General features: G+C 39.6%; 1 protein-coding gene across 2 annotated transcripts in view; it reads right to left on the bottom strand.

The window, feature by feature from the left end:
* Positions 1 to 1,165: 1,165 nt before the first annotated feature.
* The window catches only part of RALGAPB (Ral GTPase activating protein non-catalytic subunit beta), a 70,546-nt gene continuing 49,640 nt past the window's right edge, over positions 1,166 to 22,071 (bottom strand). For both annotated transcript variants that reach the window (XM_084887984.1, XM_084887985.1), the window contains exons 22-30: positions 19,757 to 19,966; positions 15,857 to 16,015; positions 14,877 to 15,042; positions 11,325 to 11,447; positions 9,342 to 9,478; positions 7,675 to 7,783; positions 6,794 to 6,872; positions 5,514 to 5,662; positions 1,166 to 5,074 (exon numbers count right to left, since the gene is read on the bottom strand). In XM_084887984.1, coding sequence (XP_084744110.1) covers positions 4,881 to 5,074; positions 5,514 to 5,662; positions 6,794 to 6,872; positions 7,675 to 7,783; positions 9,342 to 9,478; positions 11,325 to 11,447; positions 14,877 to 15,042; positions 15,857 to 16,015; positions 19,757 to 19,966 — 1,326 coding nt within the window. In that variant the 3' untranslated portion in view covers positions 1,166 to 4,880. The remainder of the gene's footprint in view (positions 5,075 to 5,513; positions 5,663 to 6,793; positions 6,873 to 7,674; positions 7,784 to 9,341; positions 9,479 to 11,324; positions 11,448 to 14,876; positions 15,043 to 15,856; positions 16,016 to 19,756; positions 19,967 to 22,071) is intronic.

Genomic DNA, 22,071 nt, shown 5'->3' with positions numbered 1-22,071 from the left:
CACATACCTGGGCTGTCGGTTCCATCCTTGGTTAGGGCACATAGAACTGATCGACACCTCTCTCACATCGATGTTTCTCTCTCTCTCTCCTTCCTCTAAATATGTCCTCAGGTGATGATTAATTAAACAGATAGCTAGATAGCTAGAGAGTAGGCAAGAGAGGGGAGAGCTGGGGCTTGGAGTGCCAGTGTGCTTAAAGGAAGTCTTAGCCCAGATGTGGGATGACCAGAGTCCTCAGAGGAAGGCTGGGCAGATAGTATTAGAATATGTGTCCAAGAAGCAGTGCCCTGATGGGCTGTGCCACTCAAGACCCAGAGTTCAAGACCAGAAACTAGGTGGGCTGGGTTGGGGTGATTTCTTGGCACCAGGTCCTGAAGGGCCTGGGGTCAGAGAGAGCAGGACAGCACAGGTGGGAAAGGCTCAAACACATTTTCTTGTCAGATTCTGAAACGGCCACTGTGCAGCCAGCCCAGAGAGAAGCCTCCCGCCCCCCAGGGCTAACTGGAGGTGCTGGGGTGGGCAGGTGTGGACACAACTGCAGGGAGGTAGCTCCCCGGTGCAGTCCAGGGGCCACACCCTAACTTCACATGGAACCAGAGCCAGGCTGGAGGGAGCGGCTCTGGGCAAAGGCACCCATCCCGATCCCGAGTGGCCCGACCACCCACCATGTGTCACCTAGGCATTAAGATGCTAACCTGGCCCGTGGAATCCTCTGCAGCCAAACCTCCCCCCTTTCCTGACTGGCCAGCCTGGCAGAGCTCGGTCCTCTGTGGGCAGAGAGCACAGTGTGTTCTGTGTCTCGGGACTGCTGCCCCTGGGATGTGGCCTCTGCTGGCAGGGCCTTCATTACACAAGCTCCTTCTAGTGCAGAAGCCAAATACTTTGACCAAGTCTGAGTACTTGATGAGACTCCCTGAAACCAGGGGGAAACATTGGAAAGAGTAAGTTAGAACACCCACACAGGAGTCAAACCCCGGCCTAGGACCAAAAGCACTCACAACATTAGTAGATAAGAATCTCCTTAAAATTTAATTGACTAAATGTATTACATTCAATATTCCATGGGTTTCTTCTGGACAAAGGATCGGCATAAATACAAACAAGCCTCTGGGCCTTCTTCCCTAACCAACGAAGAGAAAACACAGGAGGCAAGGGACACGGCGCCTTCATATGTACATTTCGCCTTTACTTTACAGTTCAGGGCCAGAAATATTTACAGAAAATACAATAAGAAAAAGGTCATGTCTTGGCAACATATTGAAATTCATACAAACTGTATATATGGTTTCAAGCAAATAATGATACTGTTTAACTTTTAGCCACAACTGCCAAGCCCTTCGGAGGAGAAAGATGTTCTTGGTCACTGCAGGAGACAAGGACTTGGGAAACTTGGTTTGCTTCAACAAATATTTATTGGGCGCCTACTATATGCAAGGCACTGTGGAATCCCAAATTATACCTCTTCCCTCACCATTATAAAAAAAGAAACGCATCTGAAGAACATGAGTTGATACTCTTGAGAAAAACACTATACAGTAAGTACATGGCTTGTTTAGCTACCGAGAAAAGAACCCCGTTTGCTTCCACATTCAGTGGGTGGACGATCTCCAATCTTTCCGTCTCAGGAAAAGAGGCTGTCATGGAAATTCTTAAAACAGACCCTCTAATGCAACTTATCAATTCATGTAAACATATAAATCATTTTTTTTTTTAGGAAGATATAACCTGAATGGGTTTTTAAGTGCTGAATGGAGAACTACTGCCAGCAGGAGTGCCAAATTATCTCTATTATACCTTTTACCAGCTACTTTTTACAAACCAAGCCTTTGAGCAATGCCAACTCCCACTTTGGGTAAAGTTCACCTGCCAGCAGAAATAAATATTCTTGAAGACTCTGCCTCTTTAAATAGCAGTCTGCAGAACACGACAGAGTTCCTCGGTGCACGTAGAAGTAACCGTTTGTGAAGACCTCGCGATATTACTGGCCAAAGCTGTAGGCTTTTGTATTTATGAGGCCAAAGGAGAATGGGTTGCCCTGAAGTAGAGGACCTGGAAATGGCGAGCAACGTGGATGCATGTGTGTGTCTGTGTGTGTGTCGTGTCAACCCACAATGTAACTATTCCTGTCAAACAGCCAATGGGCAGGAGTAGGGGGTACTTAGGGGAAAGCACTGAACAAAAGGGCAAGTTGGCTGAACAAGGAAAGGGTTAAAAAGGCAAAAGCCCTGTCACTGCTCTTAGTGCTTCCAGAGAGAGGATGAGGAAAGCCTCCATCACCAAGCGCAAGCTAGAAGGACGGGGGACTAGCTGCCTCTGTGCCTTGGGTAATGCTTTTCTTGTCACGAATGCCACGCTCATCCACCTCCCGGTGCACCTGTCACATGCAGCAACTAAACTGTCTAAGCCACAGGCCCAAGCGGACCTGGCTTCCCCCCAAAGGTTACGAACGAACGCTAGCAAGCTTATAGAGTGGACTTCTAAAAACTGGTACCAGGGACTAACTATGCTCCTCTGCCATTGTTCTACTCAAAGTGACTTTAACAAAGGCAGGTGGGTGACCTTAGTGACCGTGAACTCAAACCCGTAATTCTAGTTAAAGGTGCAAGGGCTCTTACCACACCTCCTTTTAAAAGTAGATGTTATTTTGAACAGAAGGAGCCAGCATCTGACGAGGTCTGCATACGTCGTCCTGTTTGTGCCTTATATACTGGATTTTGTAGTCCTGAATCCCTCCCTCCTTCCCTGGGAGACCACTAGATCTTTCAGGTCACAAATTCCATTCAACACAGATGTTCACTTATGAAAGCCATTTGAATTACAAGGAGTTGCTAGAAATTAGAGCAAACTACAGGATCAGGAAGCCTACCCCCAACATGCACACCACAGTACCTTTTGCTGACTTAGTAGTAAAAATAAGCCAAAGGTAAAAGACCCGAAAAACCTCACTGAGGAAGTACACCTACATCAGCTATTTTTAGCCTCTGGAATGTTGTAAGCTGCACATCAGCTTATAGCCCCCTTTGTTCACAACCACTAGAACAAGGGCCCCTTTTCCCTCTGAATGGTCAATCTGGAACTTCCATAGAACTGTTAAACCTCGCCTTATATCTGCTGAGCTACTGAAACATTTTTAGAGTAGAACTTCCTAAACTTTATCATACATACCCCTCCTCCATGCTACCACCTGGAAACAACAATTTATTGCCCAGATTACAAAGAAAATCAATTACTGAATACATTATACCCTGAATGGGAAATGGAGTCATAGAAGGTTTTACCTGAGCTTAAAACAAACATGAAGAAAAAGTATAGAAAAACTTAAAACCAGGAGCCACTATGCCCACATTTCTTGCTCATACATGACAAAATATGTACTTCTGAAACAGAAATATCTACACAGGGAATTAGGCCCTACATACTATCCTCTGCCCCCTAATTACCAAAACATCAAACCAAACAGACCGTTACATCCCTAACCTACAGAATCTATTGACATCAGACGTCGGGTGAGAAATCACCCCTTATACAACCGTGACCACTCCTTTTTTGGACTTTAAATGTCACTTATTTTCTTAACATAAAATGATCTTAATAAAGAGGAAAGCGCATAAGAATAGGAGAAACAAGCAGTGCCTACTCTAGTGCTTTAGCAGGAATCCTTGTAACGATGTTCTGGGTCTGGCCACCTCAAAACATTTATCCCTGGCAGAAAAGTAGCAGCGAGGTAACATGTATTTCCAAAACCCGGGCTGGGATTTGTTGTGCCTTCAGCTGGCAAAGTCCAGAAAATACGACAACAATAGCCATTTTTAACAGCAGCCACCCAAGCAGGTGGCCACTAATGCTTGTCAACAGTCTGATGAAATCCAGTGACTCTCTAGGAGAGATCTGAATTAGTAGTGGTGAGAGGCTATTTCCTGAACCCCAAATTAGAATCCTTCATAAACTACCACAGTCTCCTGCTTGGTCCTGAAACAAGAGACAATGAATGAAACCAAAATTTTCAACCCTTGTTGTGAATTTATGTTTCTTACTATCTAACCGAGAAATTACCGAGGAATTACAAATGTTTACCCTGTCATTATGTCATCAAGCTAGACAACACTAGAGAGTGGAGGCATCCCTGCTGACTCACAACCTCTAACCCCACGAACTCTTCTGTCCCTTACTGAAGGACAGGGCCATGCCTCCGTATTAGATCTGCCCCTGGGCTGCCCAGAAACGAGGCCTTCAGACAGGTCTGTGCAGTAATGAGCATAACTTTTTGAAATGTGGAGAGAAAATATGAAAGATTTTAATGCCAGACTTCATATCTGAGCCAAAAAGAAGTCCACAAGTCCTTTTCTGTCAGCTGGACAGCTGGATGACAGACAGATGACAAAGGGACCTATGAGTGAGCAGAAAGTTGAGATTTCTTTCCTTTTCCTCCATGCTATCAACTTGAGTCTTCCAAGGTCCTGAAGATTCTGAGACAGATTTTAATTTGAACACAACCTCCTAAAAAGTGAGGTATAAAATTATCTTCAACTTCTAATTTGCAAATTTGATACTACCAATGCATGTATTTAACTAAGATGCATAAAAGCCTTTCTCCTCAAAAGGCTCAGGTTTAACTAAAATTGTCACTTTTAAAAGAAAGTTTATGGCTAAAATGTACTCATCATTACCAGAAGGAATATGATTGTGTCTGGAGCCCATTTCACTAGGAAGCTGGAAGTCTTCTATCAGATGGTTTAAATGTTTCTTCTATTCTGGTGATTAAACAGTAAACTCTTGGAGAGTGATTTGTTTTTATTTTTACAGTGATCACCTATCAAATTGCTTTACTTTGATATTTGAGCCCCAAACTGGAGTTGAAGAGTCCTAGACAGTTCAAGAGTCTAAGAACTATAGTTCTTGAGTCCAACCTCCTGGAAAAGTGAAGTATAAAACTCTGGCTCCAACTGCTTGTTCCGGTACTTGTTGACAATGTCAGTGATTTTCTGTTTCCGGCGGACATGTGGTGGACTGTAGGAGTCACTCTCCAGCCTCTTTCTTCTACAAATATTAATTACAGTCTGCCTCACCAGAAAACCTTGAAAACAGAGGGTTTTAAAACAATGTGAATAATCAGTCAGCAAGGTGAACTCTCGGTACTATTCTCCACAAAAAACAGCCCATTTGCAAAACTACCCCCATCCCCAGAACTCCATGAAGATAAAACTATCAGAAGAAATATACCAGAACAAGGAAAAACCAGAATAAAAATCTGGCCTGAGGACCCAGTTCCTGCCCTGGATTACAAACAGCTATCTTCATTTTCTAAAACTGAATTTTGTGAATTATAGTTCTACTCATACTTACTAGATTAAGCACAGTTCAAAGCTTGCTTCCGTTTGAACAAAACCACACCATTTTTCTACATGTGGGCCCTATTTAGTAACATATTTCCTTATTTTTATTTCGTTTTGGCTCGTAAAAATATATTTTAAAAAAAGACACAACAACCCTTCAACCACATGGGAAGACCTTACCGAGTGCTCGCCTGCTGACGATCATCCCATCCACAAGAGGGATAACCATGTTAAATTTTCCAGTGGCTCCTTGAATTTTTATCCGGAATAATCCAGTGTTTAAAGGGTGAATGAAGATGACAGGAACTTCTTTCTCAAGAGTAGTAGATCTTAAAAAAAGAAAACACGTTTTACCCCAAATAGTAATGTGTAATGTAAGACTACCCAGTGGCTTCTTTTCAGGAAAAAGATTTTGATAAAAGGTCAGTCTGCCGAGGCCTCTTCCTGGAGGCCCCTGATGAAACACCTCCCCACCTGACCCTAAATACCTATCACTGGGGCTGGGTGTTTGAAACTGAGAAAAGGCACTAAAAATGTGCTTAGAAAACCACTGGGGACATGGAGTGGAAGAAGAGGCCAGAGAAATCCATTGGAGGAGCTATGAATTGGGGGACTTTCACTTAGTCCCTCCTCCTAGTAAGGAATAAAACTGAGCTGAGCCAAGTGCAGAGAACTTCACTACAGTCAACAACAGCATCTCAGAGCAAAAGTGGGACTTATGGGAATCCCTGACCGAATTTTTTTTCAGGGGATGGGGGAGGAGATAAAGAGGGGACTTCTTGGGAGAGGTGAAAAATGGCAACATCTTGGCAGAGCCAAAGCCACCAAAGCCTCGGAACAAGTAACAGCTGCTAAGGAAGCAATCATACCTTTGGGAGACTGAGTGACACATCACAGTCAGGCACATGCCAGTGCATCTAGAGTTGCCTGTGAGATTCTGTGATGTTACATGTCAAGGTTACTGTTTTGTTTGTTTGCTTCTTTGTTTGGCAACACAATGAGCTTTCCTTCTATATAGATAAAGTGATGTTGGCCAAAGCAACAGTGAGTCAACTTTTCAAGACATTAACTAAAAATCAATCCTATGCTAATTCTAGCCTCAAGACAAATCCTAAATTTTGCTAATGATGAGGATATTTTTAACTGTTATCTGTCCAGAATGTTTTGACTAATATCTAATATGGCTACCCTACTATCAGTTTTCATGAATACTTAAATGCCTTCACATCTCTATTTGTCTTTTTGCTGCAGATAAATGTAAAATAGCAATTAATTATGCCTTTTAAAAATCCTGCTTATTCGATCACCATATACACTTATCTACAAAGGTCTTTGGACCCCTTAATTCCCCCCTCAATTGTTTGGTTATTATTGCCTTCATCCCTTTTGTTTCATAAGTCTTTCTTGATCAACATATTCTTAAAGATATGCTGATAAACTTCAAGCAAATAAGAGTGTACCTCAGAGAAGTGCTACTATTTGCCGTAGTTTCCACACCAGTACTGATTTCTGTCATCAGGTCTGAGAGGGGAAAGTTTTCTGGAAGAAAATAATACCATTGTAATTAATATCGCTCTTCTATTCCCAAACAAATACAGTAATAAGAAATCTAATTTCCTAATCTCTCTACACAAGTAGGCAACAAAAATTTGGACTACGCTATCCTACAATATAATCTTACAATATTATAAACCATTCCTCACAAGAGTTTCCTTCAAGACATATTTTTGCTAACTTCATCTAAAGCAGAGAGTTGTTAAAGAAAGTGATCTGTAGTCTTTGAGGACTTGGAAAGGGTTGTGGAGAGGCTGGAAAGCAACTAGCACATTTTCCCACAAACTTTGAGCCAGATGAGATTCTAAGCTAAATATGCATTTCTAAAATTATTATGTTACTTATATAAAAGTCATTAAGAACTTATCCATAGCTAAATTACTAAGGACAAATTAATCTTCACACTAAATCTAGACAGTAGGGCTCCAGGTCAGAGGGTGAGGGAAGTGCTCCCCGTTCTCCAAAGTCCTGGGATGAACAGGACAAAGTGGCAATAGACCATTAACTATCATACCATTCCAAACACAACTAAAGACTTCATATCCACTAGTCTCATCAAATCTTCACAGCTATGAACCAGGGAACACGAGTGTCTCCATTGCACAGATAAATAATCCAAAACTTAAGGAAACTGAGTGGTGGAGCTGGGATACAGACCCAGGTCTGCTGAATTCCAGCCCCAGCTTCTGGCCACCCTACCACGCCCATGCTGCCATTCCTTTTAGACCTTTAGAAAGTCATTGTCATTCTAATTTTATTTATAGATAATATCCTTATAATATAGTACCTATATCATCATAGCGTTCCACCCAGACTACAGAAACTCTTGTTTCGGGTCCAAGGGGAGGCACGAGGCGGCCCTGAGGCAGTTTCTTCATTCTGGAACTGGGACTGAGCTATATGAGGGAGAGAAAAGCAGGAGAAGAGAGAGAGAGAGAGAGAGAGAGAGAGAGAGAGAGAGAGAGAGAGAGAGAGAGAGAGAGAGAATGAGAAAAGAACTGGCTTAATTAAACTATAATCACACAGTCCTTAAGCTGCCCAATGACATAAGTATCAGATCATGGGAAATCAGTTCTCTTTATAAGTCTCAACCTAGAGCAGAGAAATGAAGGCCTAACATCTTCAAAGGACCCCAATAAATTTAACAAATAAATAAAGAACAAAAAACCCTCAAGAAAAAAAGGTATAAGCTGAAAATTTGTAATTGTCATTACTAAAAAATAAAAGTTGCAGGCAATGTCTTAATGAGCACTTAAAATGATTTGAGTTCATCTATATGGCCAGAAAGCAATATTCTTTCCTCATTGTGATAACATCAATGATTTGTCTGGAAATCCTTATCATTTAAATGTCCCACTAGCAAGTTATTCCTAGTTCTCAGACGAATTACAATTGAAGCCCCCCAAAATTCCTTTGTCTTGTCAGCAGAAAGAAAAAAAAATGTTGCTTATGTCTTCACTATCATGCACAGTTTCCTTTGGCTCCCCTGCGCTCCCAGTCAGCTGTAAGTTCCTTTGAAAGGCTAACAGAACCATGAGGCTCCCCTTTAGCAAAAGGCACCTACTTTCAGGGCATGCACCAGACCTGAGTTTATGCTAAAGCCCTAAACAAAGCTATGTGCACAGAAGGGGAAATCCCATACTGAAGTTGAATTTTAAGAATAATGATTCTTGCCGAAACCGGTTTGGCTCAGTGGATAGAGCATCGGTCTGTGGACTAGAAGGTCCCGGGTTCGATTCCGGTCAAGGGCATGTACCTTGGTTGCAGGCACATCCCCAGTGGAGGGTGTGCAAGAGGCAGCTGATCTATGTTTCTAACTCTCTATCCCTCTCTCTTCCTCTCTGTAAAAAATCAATAAAATATATTTAAAAAATAAAAATAAATAAATAAAAGTCAATGGAAAAATAGCCTTGGGTAAGGATTAAAAACAACAAAACAAAAAAACAGGTAACATACGGAGACAACACAGATAAATACATAACATCCATTGATATGGTAAGAAAAAAGTAAAATGTTCTCTCTTGTAGTAGCTGCCGTGTACCTCACTCAGTGTATTCATTCATATACTGAACTGTTCTCCAAATTGCTACCATTTATAAATAGCCAGAATTGTTTAAGTTGAATGTTGCGCGATTAAAGATGTGACTGTAGAGCCACTGCTGCAGTTTTAGTGGATATTCCTGGTACTAAATAAAAACGCAGGCTAAAGAGATGGGTGAGAGAACCAAGCATGGAACCAGAATGGGTAAAATCAAGGGAAGCAAAGGCCGTCTGAGAATGAACTATTTGTTGCAAGCTGAAAAAAAGAGAGCCATGAGATTTGCTTTAAAAAATGGAGACACTAATGAATCAGTGCAGCTATGATTACCCTCTGGGTTAAAGGCATAAGCTTTGCATGATTCTATAATTAACCCCACTATAACTTTTTGGAGATCTAACAACAAAGTGACTTACCCTCTGTGAAGAATTAAGATTGTCTGTGTGATTAGGAAAAAGCTCAAGTGTCAAGGATGGCTGTTTCAGAATTCCTGGCATAAGATCCATATTTGAATCACTGTCTTGGTCCGAGATGTTACTTTCCAATGAATCAGCTACAGTATAAGAGAAAAAAAAGTTATAATACCTACTACTTGTTTGGAGCAAAAGTGTGTAAACTAATTGTGCCAGTAGTCTAACCTAAGTCACTTAAGCAAAGCATTACTTCTACAGCATGGGCTGGCAAACATTTTCTGTAAAGCAGGGGTGGGGAATATTTAGCCTGCAGGCTTCATAAAGCCCTCGAAATCATTTGGTCTGGCCTTGCCAAGGCATTAGGGGTGAGCTAATTGTTTGACCAAATATAGCAGGCCAATTTTTAAGTTGACAATTTTGTATGGCCCGTGAATGTTGTTACAAATATCGAAATGGCCCTTGGCAGAAAAAAGGTTCCCCACCCTTACAAGAATCAAGTAATAAATATTTTAGGCTTTGTTGGCACTATGGGCCTTTATCGTATATTCTTCTTTGTATTTTAATTATAATCCTTTAAAAATGTAAAAACTGCTCTAAACATTCTGAATTTGGCCTGTATCCTGTAGTTTGCTGGCTCCTGCCCTACAGGATAACTGAAGTAAGACTTGAAAATATTTCACTTTTCAGATGTAGAATGTAATAAAAGCCATCTGTTATTCTCGGAATTATGCTTAGCATGGTGCTAAGCAGCACTGGGATATCCAGTGCTACAGAGGGCTTAGTCTCTGTGATTAGGAATGATCTGAATGGAGGCAAACACACAGAACTATAAAAAACAAAAACAAAGGAAGACAACTCTCAAGAAACAGGAGGAGGCTTATTTGGAGCAGGGGCACAATTGGCACAGGGGATATTTCATGGCTGTAGGTGAAGACTCAACTGTGGGAATTGCTATAAGGCCATGGATCTAGCTGTGGGAGAACTGGGTTGATGCAAGCAGGCTGGGCCAGACACATCAGGCAGGGACTTGGCCCAGAGAGGATAGATAGAGTCTGGCTTCTAGAATTAGGTGGTAGATCATAGCCTTGACACAAAGGCAAATAGCTGCTAAGATACTGACCTAGACCATGGAAGGCAACTATTGTCAGAGACACAACTGGCCCCACAGTATGAGATGGGGAGAGGCCTAGAGTGGGAAATGAAGGGTCCAAGTAAAAGGTTAGGAGGTTACCAAGGTAGGACCCAAAAGGTCATTAGCCTGATGGTGAGACAGTAACAATATGATGTGTGGCACCCCGTTCTCTGGGTCCAATATAAAGGCTCTCACAGGAAATAGGGAATAGGTGGGGGCTCATGCATAATTAGTGAAATGAATAAACTGAAAAACAAGGCTACTATGTATTGATTATAATGAAAGAAAAACAAAATATGGGTTGAAGTGGGCCTCCTTCACTATTTAAATAATATAATTAGAAGGTCAATATGCTTGTCTTTAACTACTTTCCTTTAGAAATTTAAGTGGCGCTAACATCTTGAATCTTTGCATAATCTAAAAGCTATCATGCTTTAGAAGCAGAATGCCTTAGATGACTTCAGAATTTCTCCCAATGCAATAATACTGCACAAACCAGTGACTATAAAAATAGATTTTTACTAGTATCACAGGAGCTCACTCATCTAGGGGAAATGATGAACATAAACTGATGAACAAGAACAGACCCGGAGACAGGGAAGCATCGGTCAGACTGTCAGACCTCAGAGGGAATGTAGGGGAGGGTGGGAATAAGGGAGAGAGATCAACCAAGAGACTTGTGTGCATGCATATGAGCCTAACCAGTGGTTACGGACAACAGGGGGATGGGAGCATGCAATGGGGAGGGGTTTGGGATGGGAATGGGGGGATGAGGAAAATATGTGATACCTTAATCAATAAAGAAAATTTAAAAATAGATCTTAAAGCAGCACCATACAAAAAAATGCTCTTACTTAATGACTCCACAGGAGAAGGAACCACAAAAGATATTTCTGTAAGGGCATCAGCGTAATACAGCACCTTCTTCTGGCCATTGAAAATACTAGCCCCAATATCTTCAGAGGAAATCACTTCATCTAGGAATGAGAACATTATGTTACTGCTCCAAAAAGTGGAAAAAACAAGAATCATCTTGCTTTATGAAATTTTAACTGGTTAAGAAAGTGATAATAAATAGAAGGTACATTTCCAACAAGAACCATTAGTATGTAAAAAGAATAAATTCTACATGTTCTATAAATGTCTTCACACTAACTTTAAATCATAAAAATTTAATTTCATAGGTTCTGGTCAGTTTCTATACCAGACAGCGTCTCTGGGCCTATCAACGGGGCCTAATCAGAAAGGCGGGGCTGATCAGTGGAGGCCTAGAGAGAAATGGAGGCACGGCTGTTGGCCGGCTGGGAGAGAAAGAGAGGCAAGTTCTGAACAACAGCTACCATAGAGGCTACGGATCAGACCCTGCCTCTCTCTCTGCAGGCCTCTCTCTGGGCCTGATATGCAGCCCCCTAGGCAGTCAGTGCTGGGTTGGGGCTGGGTTCCAGTCTGGTCAAGCTCTTATTATATAGATCACATGTGTCAAACACAAGGCCCGCGGGCCAAATCCAGCCCGCCAGGCCTTGCAATGTGGCCCGCACCGCGCTGTCATCATTGCACTCCGCTGTCAGTTTATGACATTGTCAGTTTATGACTGTTCAGTAAACCATTCGGCCCGCGATTTAGGCTGGATTTTAGATTTTGGCCCCTTCTCTGATTGAGTTCGACACCCCTAATATAGATGTACAGGAAGTTTTAGTAATAGTATCTGCTCTAAGCCAGCAAGATTGAATTAATAAAAGTAGCATTCCTGAGAGTTAGTATAGTTCTCAATTAAAATGAACACAATTAAAATACTCTAGCATCCTATATAATAAAAGGGTAATATGCAAATAGACCATATGGCAGAACCAACCAATCAAGGCATAATATGCTAATGATATGCTAAGGCTGCTCAACCACTTACTATGATGTGCACTTACCACCAGGGGGCAAACAGTCAACTGGTCAACCAGTCACTATGATAGGCACTAACTACTAGGGGGCAGATGCTCCAACTGGTAGGTTAGCTTGTTGCTGGGGTCTGGCTGATTGAGACGGACCAAGATGGGCTGGACACACCTTGGAGCCCTCCTGTGATCCCTCCCTGGCCTGATCATGCACCGCTGAGGTCCCTCAGCCTGGTCCGCGCCTTCTTGCAATCCAGGACCCCTTGGGGGATGTCGGAGAGCCAGTTTCAGCCCAATCTGGCAAGCCACTCCCCTTGCGGCAGCACAAGCCTCTCCCTATCTATTGGGAATGACTGGGCACAAGCCTGTGGCAGGCTCAGTGGGGCCAGGATGAGTGGGAGCAGCAGGCAGGAGCTGCAGGTGTGTTGGACTGTGGGTTTCAGCCCAATACCTGCAGGCCACCCAGAGGGACCCCACCTGTGAATGAATTTGTGCACCGGGCCTCTAGTTAGTACATAAAAAAAAACCAACAACCTGAAAAAAGTTGGGAAGAAATAAATAAGCAGTTCTCGGGGGGGGGGGGGGGGGGGAAACAAAAACAAAAACAAAAAAACTCGCTAAAAGATACTAAAACTAAATCATACTTTAAAATAGAAAAGTTCTCACCTAAAAGATTGAAAGATATCTAATGTTGGTGAGGATGTGACAAACAGAAAATTTAGATCTGAGGTTAGCAGACTATTTCTGTAAAGGATCAGAGAGTAACTGTAGACCATGACTACTCAGGTCTGCTATTGTATCAAAGACAATACATAAACAAGTGTTTTGTAAGTTATTTAAAGTTCTAATAAAACTTTCTTTACAAAAACAGACCTGGGCTGTAGTTTGCTGACTCCTGGTTTAGATGCTGAGAAAGTATTTTTTACCTACCGCAGTGGATACTATGGTTACTGCTTCAATACCCACCCCATCCTCCCCTACTCTGTGTAGCAGATGTGAACTGTGGTATGTAGCAGATGTGATTATCTCTTCACTATCAGTTCTACGTTGTCTATAGCTCTCTTAGGAGGGTCATTCCATCTCTCCTGCCATAGCAATAGATTGGGGTGGTCCAATCCCTGAGTATCTCAGGATTTGGGAATAGAGAAGTTCTAAGACCTAACTAATCCCTCCTATTCAGGCTATGTGGTATTTGAATGTAGAGTCTGGAATTGCCTTTTTGCTCTATGAGAGAAACCAGGCTGGGAACAAAACCAGCACTTGGAGGGCTGAGCTAAAAGAATATTGAAGAGAAGTAGAATAAGAGTGCTGATCAAGTGACAAAAAAATTGTATGGTAACCTCGGCAGCTTTCAGTTACATGAGGCAATAGATGACCATTAAAATCTAGGCCAGTATGGGTCAGGTTTTCTGTTACTTGCAACCATATTCATCAAGTTGAAAAATATGCATATCCTTTATCAATTCTACTTATGGGAATTTAGTCTATAAATATACTCGTTCATAAGAATATGTGGGAATTAAAATTACAGTATATCCTCAAATAATTTGATTAAAATTTGGTTGAAATTAGAATAAAATTGCAGTTCACAAGTCACAGTGGAATTCAATGGAAATCTTGAGAAACTATAATCATGTTATAGAAGAATTCTGATTATAATAGATTATTCAAAGCATTGGACACAAGCATTACCCTCTGCAAAGAGATAACATTAACTTTCCAGTGACTGCAGAAACCCTTAGAACAAAGAACATTAGCCAGGTGGGGCAAAGGTCTTAAGTGTAAATTTAAACTTCCTCTGGTGCTTGTTATCCTCATTACAGTTCTTCAGGGGGATTTGTAGAGATGGGCCTGTGACTCTCTCAGAGATAGTCAGCTGTTTACTACAAGATTTTTTGTTTTTTAATTTCTCTATTGTTGAAAATATTCAGATGTCCCCTTCCCTCCCTTAAACTACAAAGGTTTTTATATATTGTCCCAAGAATGTAACCTTTAATGATAGCCAAAGTCTCTAAATCACCACTGTTAATAGAAAACTATATTAGACAAAATACGCTTGCTAGGAAACTGCATTATTTGCTATAGATAATCTAAATTTATTATTATACTATTACAAAACATGAAATTAGTTTATTCACACTATTAAAAATTTATGTTTGTAATCATTATATCAATTAACTCTATATTTATATATAACATTTATTTATGCACAAAAAATGTCTGGTAAAATATACAAACTATTATGAAGTGACCTCCTGTGAAGACAAGGATTAGGGGAAAGAGATTTTCCTTTATATATCTCTGCTTATTAGTTTTTAAAATAAGAATACAAACTCATAGGAAAGGCGGGGCAGGGAGGAAGGGACATCTGCAATGCTTTCAGAAATAAAGATAATTTCTTTTTAAAAAGAAATACACACCTAAAAGAAAAGAAAAGAAAAGAAAAGAAAAGAAAAGAAAAGAAAAGAAAAGAAAAGAAAAGAAAAAGAGTAACAAAACAAAGAGCTTTATGAGTTTTACCTTGTTCTGGTCTTTCGCCATCATCACAACTGTTTATAGACCAACTAGTGGAAACATGCCCAGTCCAACCAGGATGTCTGCCCACATCTACTGACCAGCCAAGGGAGAGCAAAAATTCTAGGAAATGTGGCTGAACATTTCGGGAAGACTCCACATTCTTTAAAATCTGAAATACATATCATTCATCAGCTATAATAAAGGAAACAAGAGCATATCAAAATAAATCTTCATAAAAATCAGTTAGTTTGGAAGTACTTGACAAAGTCTAAGCTCAGAATAAACTTGGCAATATACAACTGTGGTTTAAAAAAAATGCATGCTTTTGCCCTAACTTGTTTGGTTCAGTGGATAGAGCATCGGCCTGTGGACTCAAAGGATCCCAGGTTTGATTCCGGTCAAGGGCATGTACCTTGGTTGCGGGCACATAACCAGTAGGGAGCGTGAAGGAGGCAGCTGATCGATGTTTCTCTCTCATCGATGTTTCTAGCTCTCTATCCCTCTCTCTTCCTCTCTGTAAAAAAAAAAAAAAAAAAAAAAAAAAATCAATAAAATGTATATTTCTTAAAAATGCATGCTTTTGAGTTAGATTTGAGTTCAAATCCTTGATGGGCCTTGGGCAAATTTCTTAACCCCACTGTGTCAGTAAAATATCTGTTGTGTTGTTTTACTCTTAAGCAATCAGGCTTAGCTTTAGCTTTTTGTGGCAAACCTTCTGTATTTTAGTTTCTTTTGTCTTATGATTCTGAATTTCTTAAGAGGAAGAAAGACATGCTATATAATATAGCTTGGCTCTAAATTAATTGAGAGTCAAGGCTTGGGACTCCAAGCACCATAGTTTTCATAAATTCAGTCTCTGAACTGGTTCACAAGTCTTTAAGCATCAAATATAACTCACCTCCTACTATGGATAAGCACAAGCAATGTACATTTTTTTTATATTTATAACCATACAAATTATCCCTCAAATTCAGGAATCTTACCTCCTGGTTTGTTTTCTGACCTGGTTTCATATAGAAAATAAAAACTGTGTCGAAAGGACGACATGGCAAGAGATCCAGATACCCAATGTCATCAAAAAATCCAGGTATTGTGGAGTCGAGTGCAATAAGGTGAGGAGGTAGACGACTATTTGCAGGTTCCTACCACCAAAGGAAGAAAGAAGAAATTATTTCCTCTTTTCACTACTCTAATTATAAAAGCAATACTTGTTCATAGTTCAATAAATATTAAATATAAACTTACAAAGTGGCGGGAATAAACACCCCATAATCGTAAAGAAATGATATAACATTTTTGTGTACTTCCTTCTAATTCTTGCATTTGTGTTTTTTGTTTTGTTTTTTGTTCAAGATAATTGAGATCATATGCATTTAATTTTGGATCCTATTTTCTCTATAACATATCATGTTTTCTAGAAAACTTTTCAATACGCTCTTTTTTAATCTTTAACTAGAGGCCCAATGCACACAGATTCATGCAAGAATGGGCCTTCCTTCCCCTGGCTGCCACCTTTCTGCCTTCCCACACGGCCCAGAGGCCTGGAGCAGCTGGGGTGGTGTGGAATGTCATGGCAATGACGCAAGCATCACACCCCCTGCTGCGCAGCGCCTGTGCATGCAAATTAACCCACCATCTTTGTTGGGTTGATTTGCATACTCACTCCTGATTGGCTGGTGGGTGTCGTGAAGGTACAGTCAATTTGCATTTTTTTCTTTTATTGGTGTAGATTGCTAGTGGAAATGCAAAATGATAGTCACTTTGGAAGACAGCTGGCAGTTTCTTGCAAAGCTATACAACATAGCAATTGCACACCTTGGTATTTTTCCAACTGAATTAAAAACATATCTAACAAAAACTTAAACACAAATGTCTATTGCATAACATTTCTAGCAAGAGCTTGGGCAGCACCATAACCAAAGACATTAATATTTCTGCAGTTAAGACAGAAGAGTATTCACACTTAGTGAAATAAGTAAAGACTACAAATAGCCTCATGTCAATACAGGCCAGATTTTGCCACTTACTGAATTTGCTACAAAAGTACAAAAAACTCTGGTCCTGAGATTTTACTATGAAATCATGAATAAGGAATTGTGGAGCTGTAGCATACTGTAATACAGCTTGTAGGGCAGTCTCCAAATTCTTTTCCTTTTAAGTAAGCTATTTCATTAGTTTGTTCTTCTGGATAATCTTCTAATCCAGGTGCATCATATGTACATCTTATATCTCTTAACTTTTAAGTTTTTCCTCTAGGTCCTTTGCAGTTTTTTAGGGTAACTTTTGTCAATATCAACAGCTGTAAATTAGGTATTTTCACACTGTTTTTTAAAAATATATTTTATTGATTTTTTACAGAAAGGAAGAGAGAGAATAGAGAGTTAGAAACATTGATGAGAGAAAACATCAATCAGCTGCCTCCTGCCCTTGACCGGAATGGAACCTGGGACCTTTAGTCCACAGGCTGACACTCTACCCACTGAGTCAAACTGGTTAGAGCTACACTGTATTTTTAACAAGACATTATATTATAGCTATAATTAAATTTTGTACTTTTTTGTGTGGTGCTCTTAATTCTCTCATTTATTTAACCATTTTATTGATTTTCTTATGATTGTCTAATTAAATGCCATGTTACCTATGACCTGTCTTTCAATAGTTTTTACCCCTTAGTTTAATATTTCATCGACTTTCCTGGTTTTGATGTAGCTATAGCTATGTAAGAGGCTACTATTGGGAGAACTTTCCTATACATTTTTTTTTTTTACAACTTTCTATTAATCTAAAATTATTTTCTTTATTCATTTGTTTTGACTTTAAAGAGAGGAAGAGGGAGAGACATAGATTTGTTGTTTCACTTATTTCTACATTAACTGGTTGATTCTTATATGTGCCCTGACCGGGGATCAAACCTGCAACCTTGTATTGAGACGATGCTCTAACCAACTGAGCTACCTGGCCAGGGCAATTTATAATTACTTTAAATTTAAAAAATTTCATTGACTGCCTTAACCAGTTTGGCTCAGTGGATAGAGCATCGGCCTGCGGACTCAAGGGTCTCAGGTTCGATTCCGGTCAAGGGCATGTATCTTAGTTGTGGGCACATACCCAGTGGGGAGTGTGCAGAAGGCAGCTGATCTATGTTTCTTTCTCATCAATGTTTCTAACTCTCTATTCCTCTCCCTTCCTCTCTATAAAAAAATCAATAAAATATATATATTTTTTAAATTTAATTTATAAACTGACTATAAAGTAATATATTTACCTTATAGGCTGACTAAATAATATAGCAATCAAGGTTGATACCCTTTGCTTCTGATTTTAACAAAGGGGAATTCCAGTTTCTCACGAGATCTTCATTACTAGTTCTGTTTAATTTTAATTTTTTGTTTGTCAGAATACTATTATACTAAAAACTGACTTGTTTTAATGACTAATCTACTAATACAATCAAATTATTCTCTTAATAACTTTACTAGTATTTACCAATAACTAACTCTATTTGAGTTCCTAGAATAAAGCTTACTTCGTTGTGGAAAGTAATCTGCTTGACATGCTATTAAATTCAGTTTTACTAGCATTCTCCTTCATATACATATTTGTCATAAGTAAGACTGGTCTATAGCTTTTTTTGTACCTGTGCTGTCAGGTTTAAGTGATTAGAAATATGCTGAGGTTGATTAAAAAACAAACAGGAAATTTTCTGACTTTTTCCTATGTTCTAAAACCGATAAAAAAGCATCTACATTATTTTTTTGAAAGCTTAAAAATTTTTACTAAAATAGATACATGAATGGAAAATCACAATCTCAGGGGCAGTGCTATTAAGACTCCTCGTCTCCCTCAGTCCACAGAATGCAACAATTTTCTCCTATTACTGCTTTGACTCTGTTCAGTTTTCTTCATTAGGAATATCACTAATCATTTGTAGCTTGTATCTTTGTTCCTTGCCTTCCATATTTGCCACTGTGTTTCTCATTATTTCCTCTCTTTTTCTTTCTTCTGCATTTTCAAATTTTTATGCTCATACTCCCCCCCATCGCCAATTCACTTTTCTACAACAACAAAATATTTTCTATCTACATGCTGAAATCCAAAATCAGACACAAAGTTCTTTCTGCTGTCCTAAAAATGTTAAATGGCCTTTAACCAAGTAGCTGCTAAGGAGTAAGGGCAAGGGACAAGTTGTGCAATAAGCAACTTCTTGCTTGACAATATTCAGTTATGCTTTTCAAAACAAACTGGTCTTGGTATAGCAAACCCCAAATCCTCCACAGGCAGGAGGATTTCACATTTTAAAAATATTCTATTTCCACATCTGTAAAATAGGACAGCATCACTTCTTTTGTAAAATTGTCTTAAGGATACTTAGAATTAAGAGTAATGGCAATATTTACCTTATAGACTGACTTACATTATGCAAAGTTCTTACAACATGAAGCATCTTAACATGACCACAGTGAGATGGATACTTTTGTCATCCTCATTTTGTAAAAGAGGAGCTAAGACTCAGAGAAGTCAGGCAATTTGCCCAAGACCACATAGTTGGCAAGTAGCGCTGCCAGGACATAAACCTACAGTCTCATCTTAGAAAATGCATAACTAAGCAGTGCTTGGCTCACAAATATGTTTTTTAAAAAAATGCAGGATCAAATGCAGCCCATCCTTCCAGTAATAAATTTTACTAGGGAAACATTTTTAAGATTCTTTTTCTAATTATCTGTAGGTGTCATTTATATGTATGATATGGGCCCTACATTATCCTGAAAAATTCAGAACCGGATATATTAAATTCTTTCTATTTCTCATAAAAATGTTTTAGCTATCAATAGCTAAATGCTAGTTTATGAATATATTTACTCACAAAAGTTTAGGAAAATTACCTTCAATGCTTCTAAGGACAAAAATCCAAAGTGTGAAAGGAAAAGGCGTGCTGTTTGGAATTCCTGGGCAGGAGGCGGGGGCTTACAATCCGTAACTGGATCAGGAAAACTTCTCTTCTTCAATTTTTCCTCGCTTTGTTGTTCAAGGTGTATTTCATAAGCAATCTGCTGGGCCATGCCATTCCTTAATTTTTCATGTCTCTCTTCTAACTGAAATAAGCCAAATATTTAATATTTTTGAACTTTTATAAAAGGAATAGGATCATTCTTAATTCTAAAATTAAAACAAAGCTAAAAGCAACATAGTAAATTTTCAGGAATCAACACTGAGTTTCAATTCAGTACAGTATATGCAACCAAGAAAACATGTTTCCAGGTTAAAACAAATACCAAGAAACTCCCCTATAGCCTCAAGAATTACTCCTCCATCTTCACCCTATAAATGAAAGCATTGCCTCTGCTTCCCTTCAAGAAAAGGGGCAGAGTTGTCGCTCTCATTCCTCTTTCTGACCACTGTCTATATTCATTTTGCAGTGATCCCTCCCCCAATGTGTTTTGAAGTCTTTATCCATATGGATTACTCCACTAATTACTCTAAACTTCCCCTGACCCTTCTGATTCCCTTCCAATCAATTCTAGTTTAAAATTCACCTTCTTTGGTGAGCAATGAACTTTTAACAACCCAGATTATATAGGGTGAGGAAAAATAGGTTTACAGTTGTTCATATGGAAAATAATACAATAATTAATAAATGATAATACAAGAGTAAACTGTTTTACATACAACAAAAACCTACTTTTGCCCTACTCTGTATTTCTACAATCTACTCAACCCTTATAACTTTTGGCTATCTATAAAGCACACTTTTGTATCTCAGGTGTGCTGAACTTTCAAGAGTCATAATTCTGAAATTCACTTCTCCAATCATAAGCCCCCTTTCCTGCTACCACACCTTCACTTTCTATCACTAGGAGGTATCCAAACCATCCCCATATTTTCCCAGGCCATTAGCATCCTCTGGCTTCATCTACTTCCAAACAAGTCTAAACCCCCGAATATAATACATTAATATCCTTTCTTAAGCATAGAAATGGCTGTTGTTCCTTATTTTTCCATATTCTCATCTCTATTAATCTCCACACCAAATTTTTTGCTTATGCCTCCAGATCCTAAGAACTTTTGAAGTTACTTACAATATACTAAGTAACTTCACTACAAACAATGCTACTTAACCTTACCTGGGCTGCCTGGCAATTTTAAGAGTTTTCTTTGATTCCCTATTTCACTGCTAAGAACTAAGATTAAAGTTTACATAAACACCTTAAATTTTCCTTCTTCCCAACTCTAAATGTCTCTGAACCTTTACCTACTCTCTCCTTTTCTCCTATCTTACCTGAAGTATCCCCTGTCTGGATGCAATCATATAGACTCTTTTGACCCTACTACCTCTTGGGCCTAACTCTATTAATCATTTCCCAAGCCCATCTTACAGTGTTAGCAGACACAGACTTCCTCCACTGGTTCCTTCTTGTTGACAACTAAGCATGTTCATATTCTTCTTATCCTTGAATGTTTTTGAAAAAGAAAAGAAGCACTAGCGGGTTTGGCTCAGTGAATAGAGCGTAGGCCTTGCAGACTGAAGGGTCCCGGGTTCAATTCCAATCAAGGGCACATGCCTGGGTTGCAGACTTGATCCCCAGTGCGGGGAGTGCAGGAGGAAGCCAATCAATGATCCTCTCATCATTGATGTTTCTCACTCTCTCTCCCTTCCTCTCTGAAATCAATAAAAATATTTTTGAAAAAAAGAAAAAGAAAAAAATCTAGCCTTTCCTTTTCATACTAGGCTTTATCCACTCTGTATCCCTCCCTTTACTGCTAACAGTATGAATTATATTCACTGTTTCTCATTAAACTTTCTTTTCTTTTTTTTTTTTTTAAATATTTTATTGATTTTACAGAGAGGAATTGAGAGGGACAGAGTCAGAAACGTCGATGAGAGAGAAACATCGACCAGCTGCCTCTTGCACACCCCCCACTGGGGATGTGCCCGCAACCCAGGTACATGCCCTTGACCGGAATCGAACCGGGACCTTTCAGTCCGCAGGCCGACGCTCTATCCACTGAGCCAAACCGGTCCCGGCAACTGTCTCTCATTAAACTTTCACTCCACAGTTCCTTATACTCTCTCGCCAACTTTAATACTCTTTTGAACCTATTCTCAAAGGGCAGCTACAATTTCATGCCAAAATCCTGGGGCTTCTTCTTAATGCTCCTTCTCCTTTATCTTCCTAGCATTTGAAAAGGTAGGCAGCCT

The sequence above is a fragment of the Pipistrellus hanaki genome (genome assembly GCF_964339955.1).
Source record: "Pipistrellus hanaki genome assembly, chromosome: 6".
In the NCBI taxonomy this organism is placed as follows: domain Eukaryota; kingdom Metazoa; phylum Chordata; class Mammalia; order Chiroptera; family Vespertilionidae; genus Pipistrellus; species Pipistrellus hanaki.
Note: the sequence above shows the minus strand (reverse complement) of the source record. Positions and strands in the feature narration are given on the sequence as shown.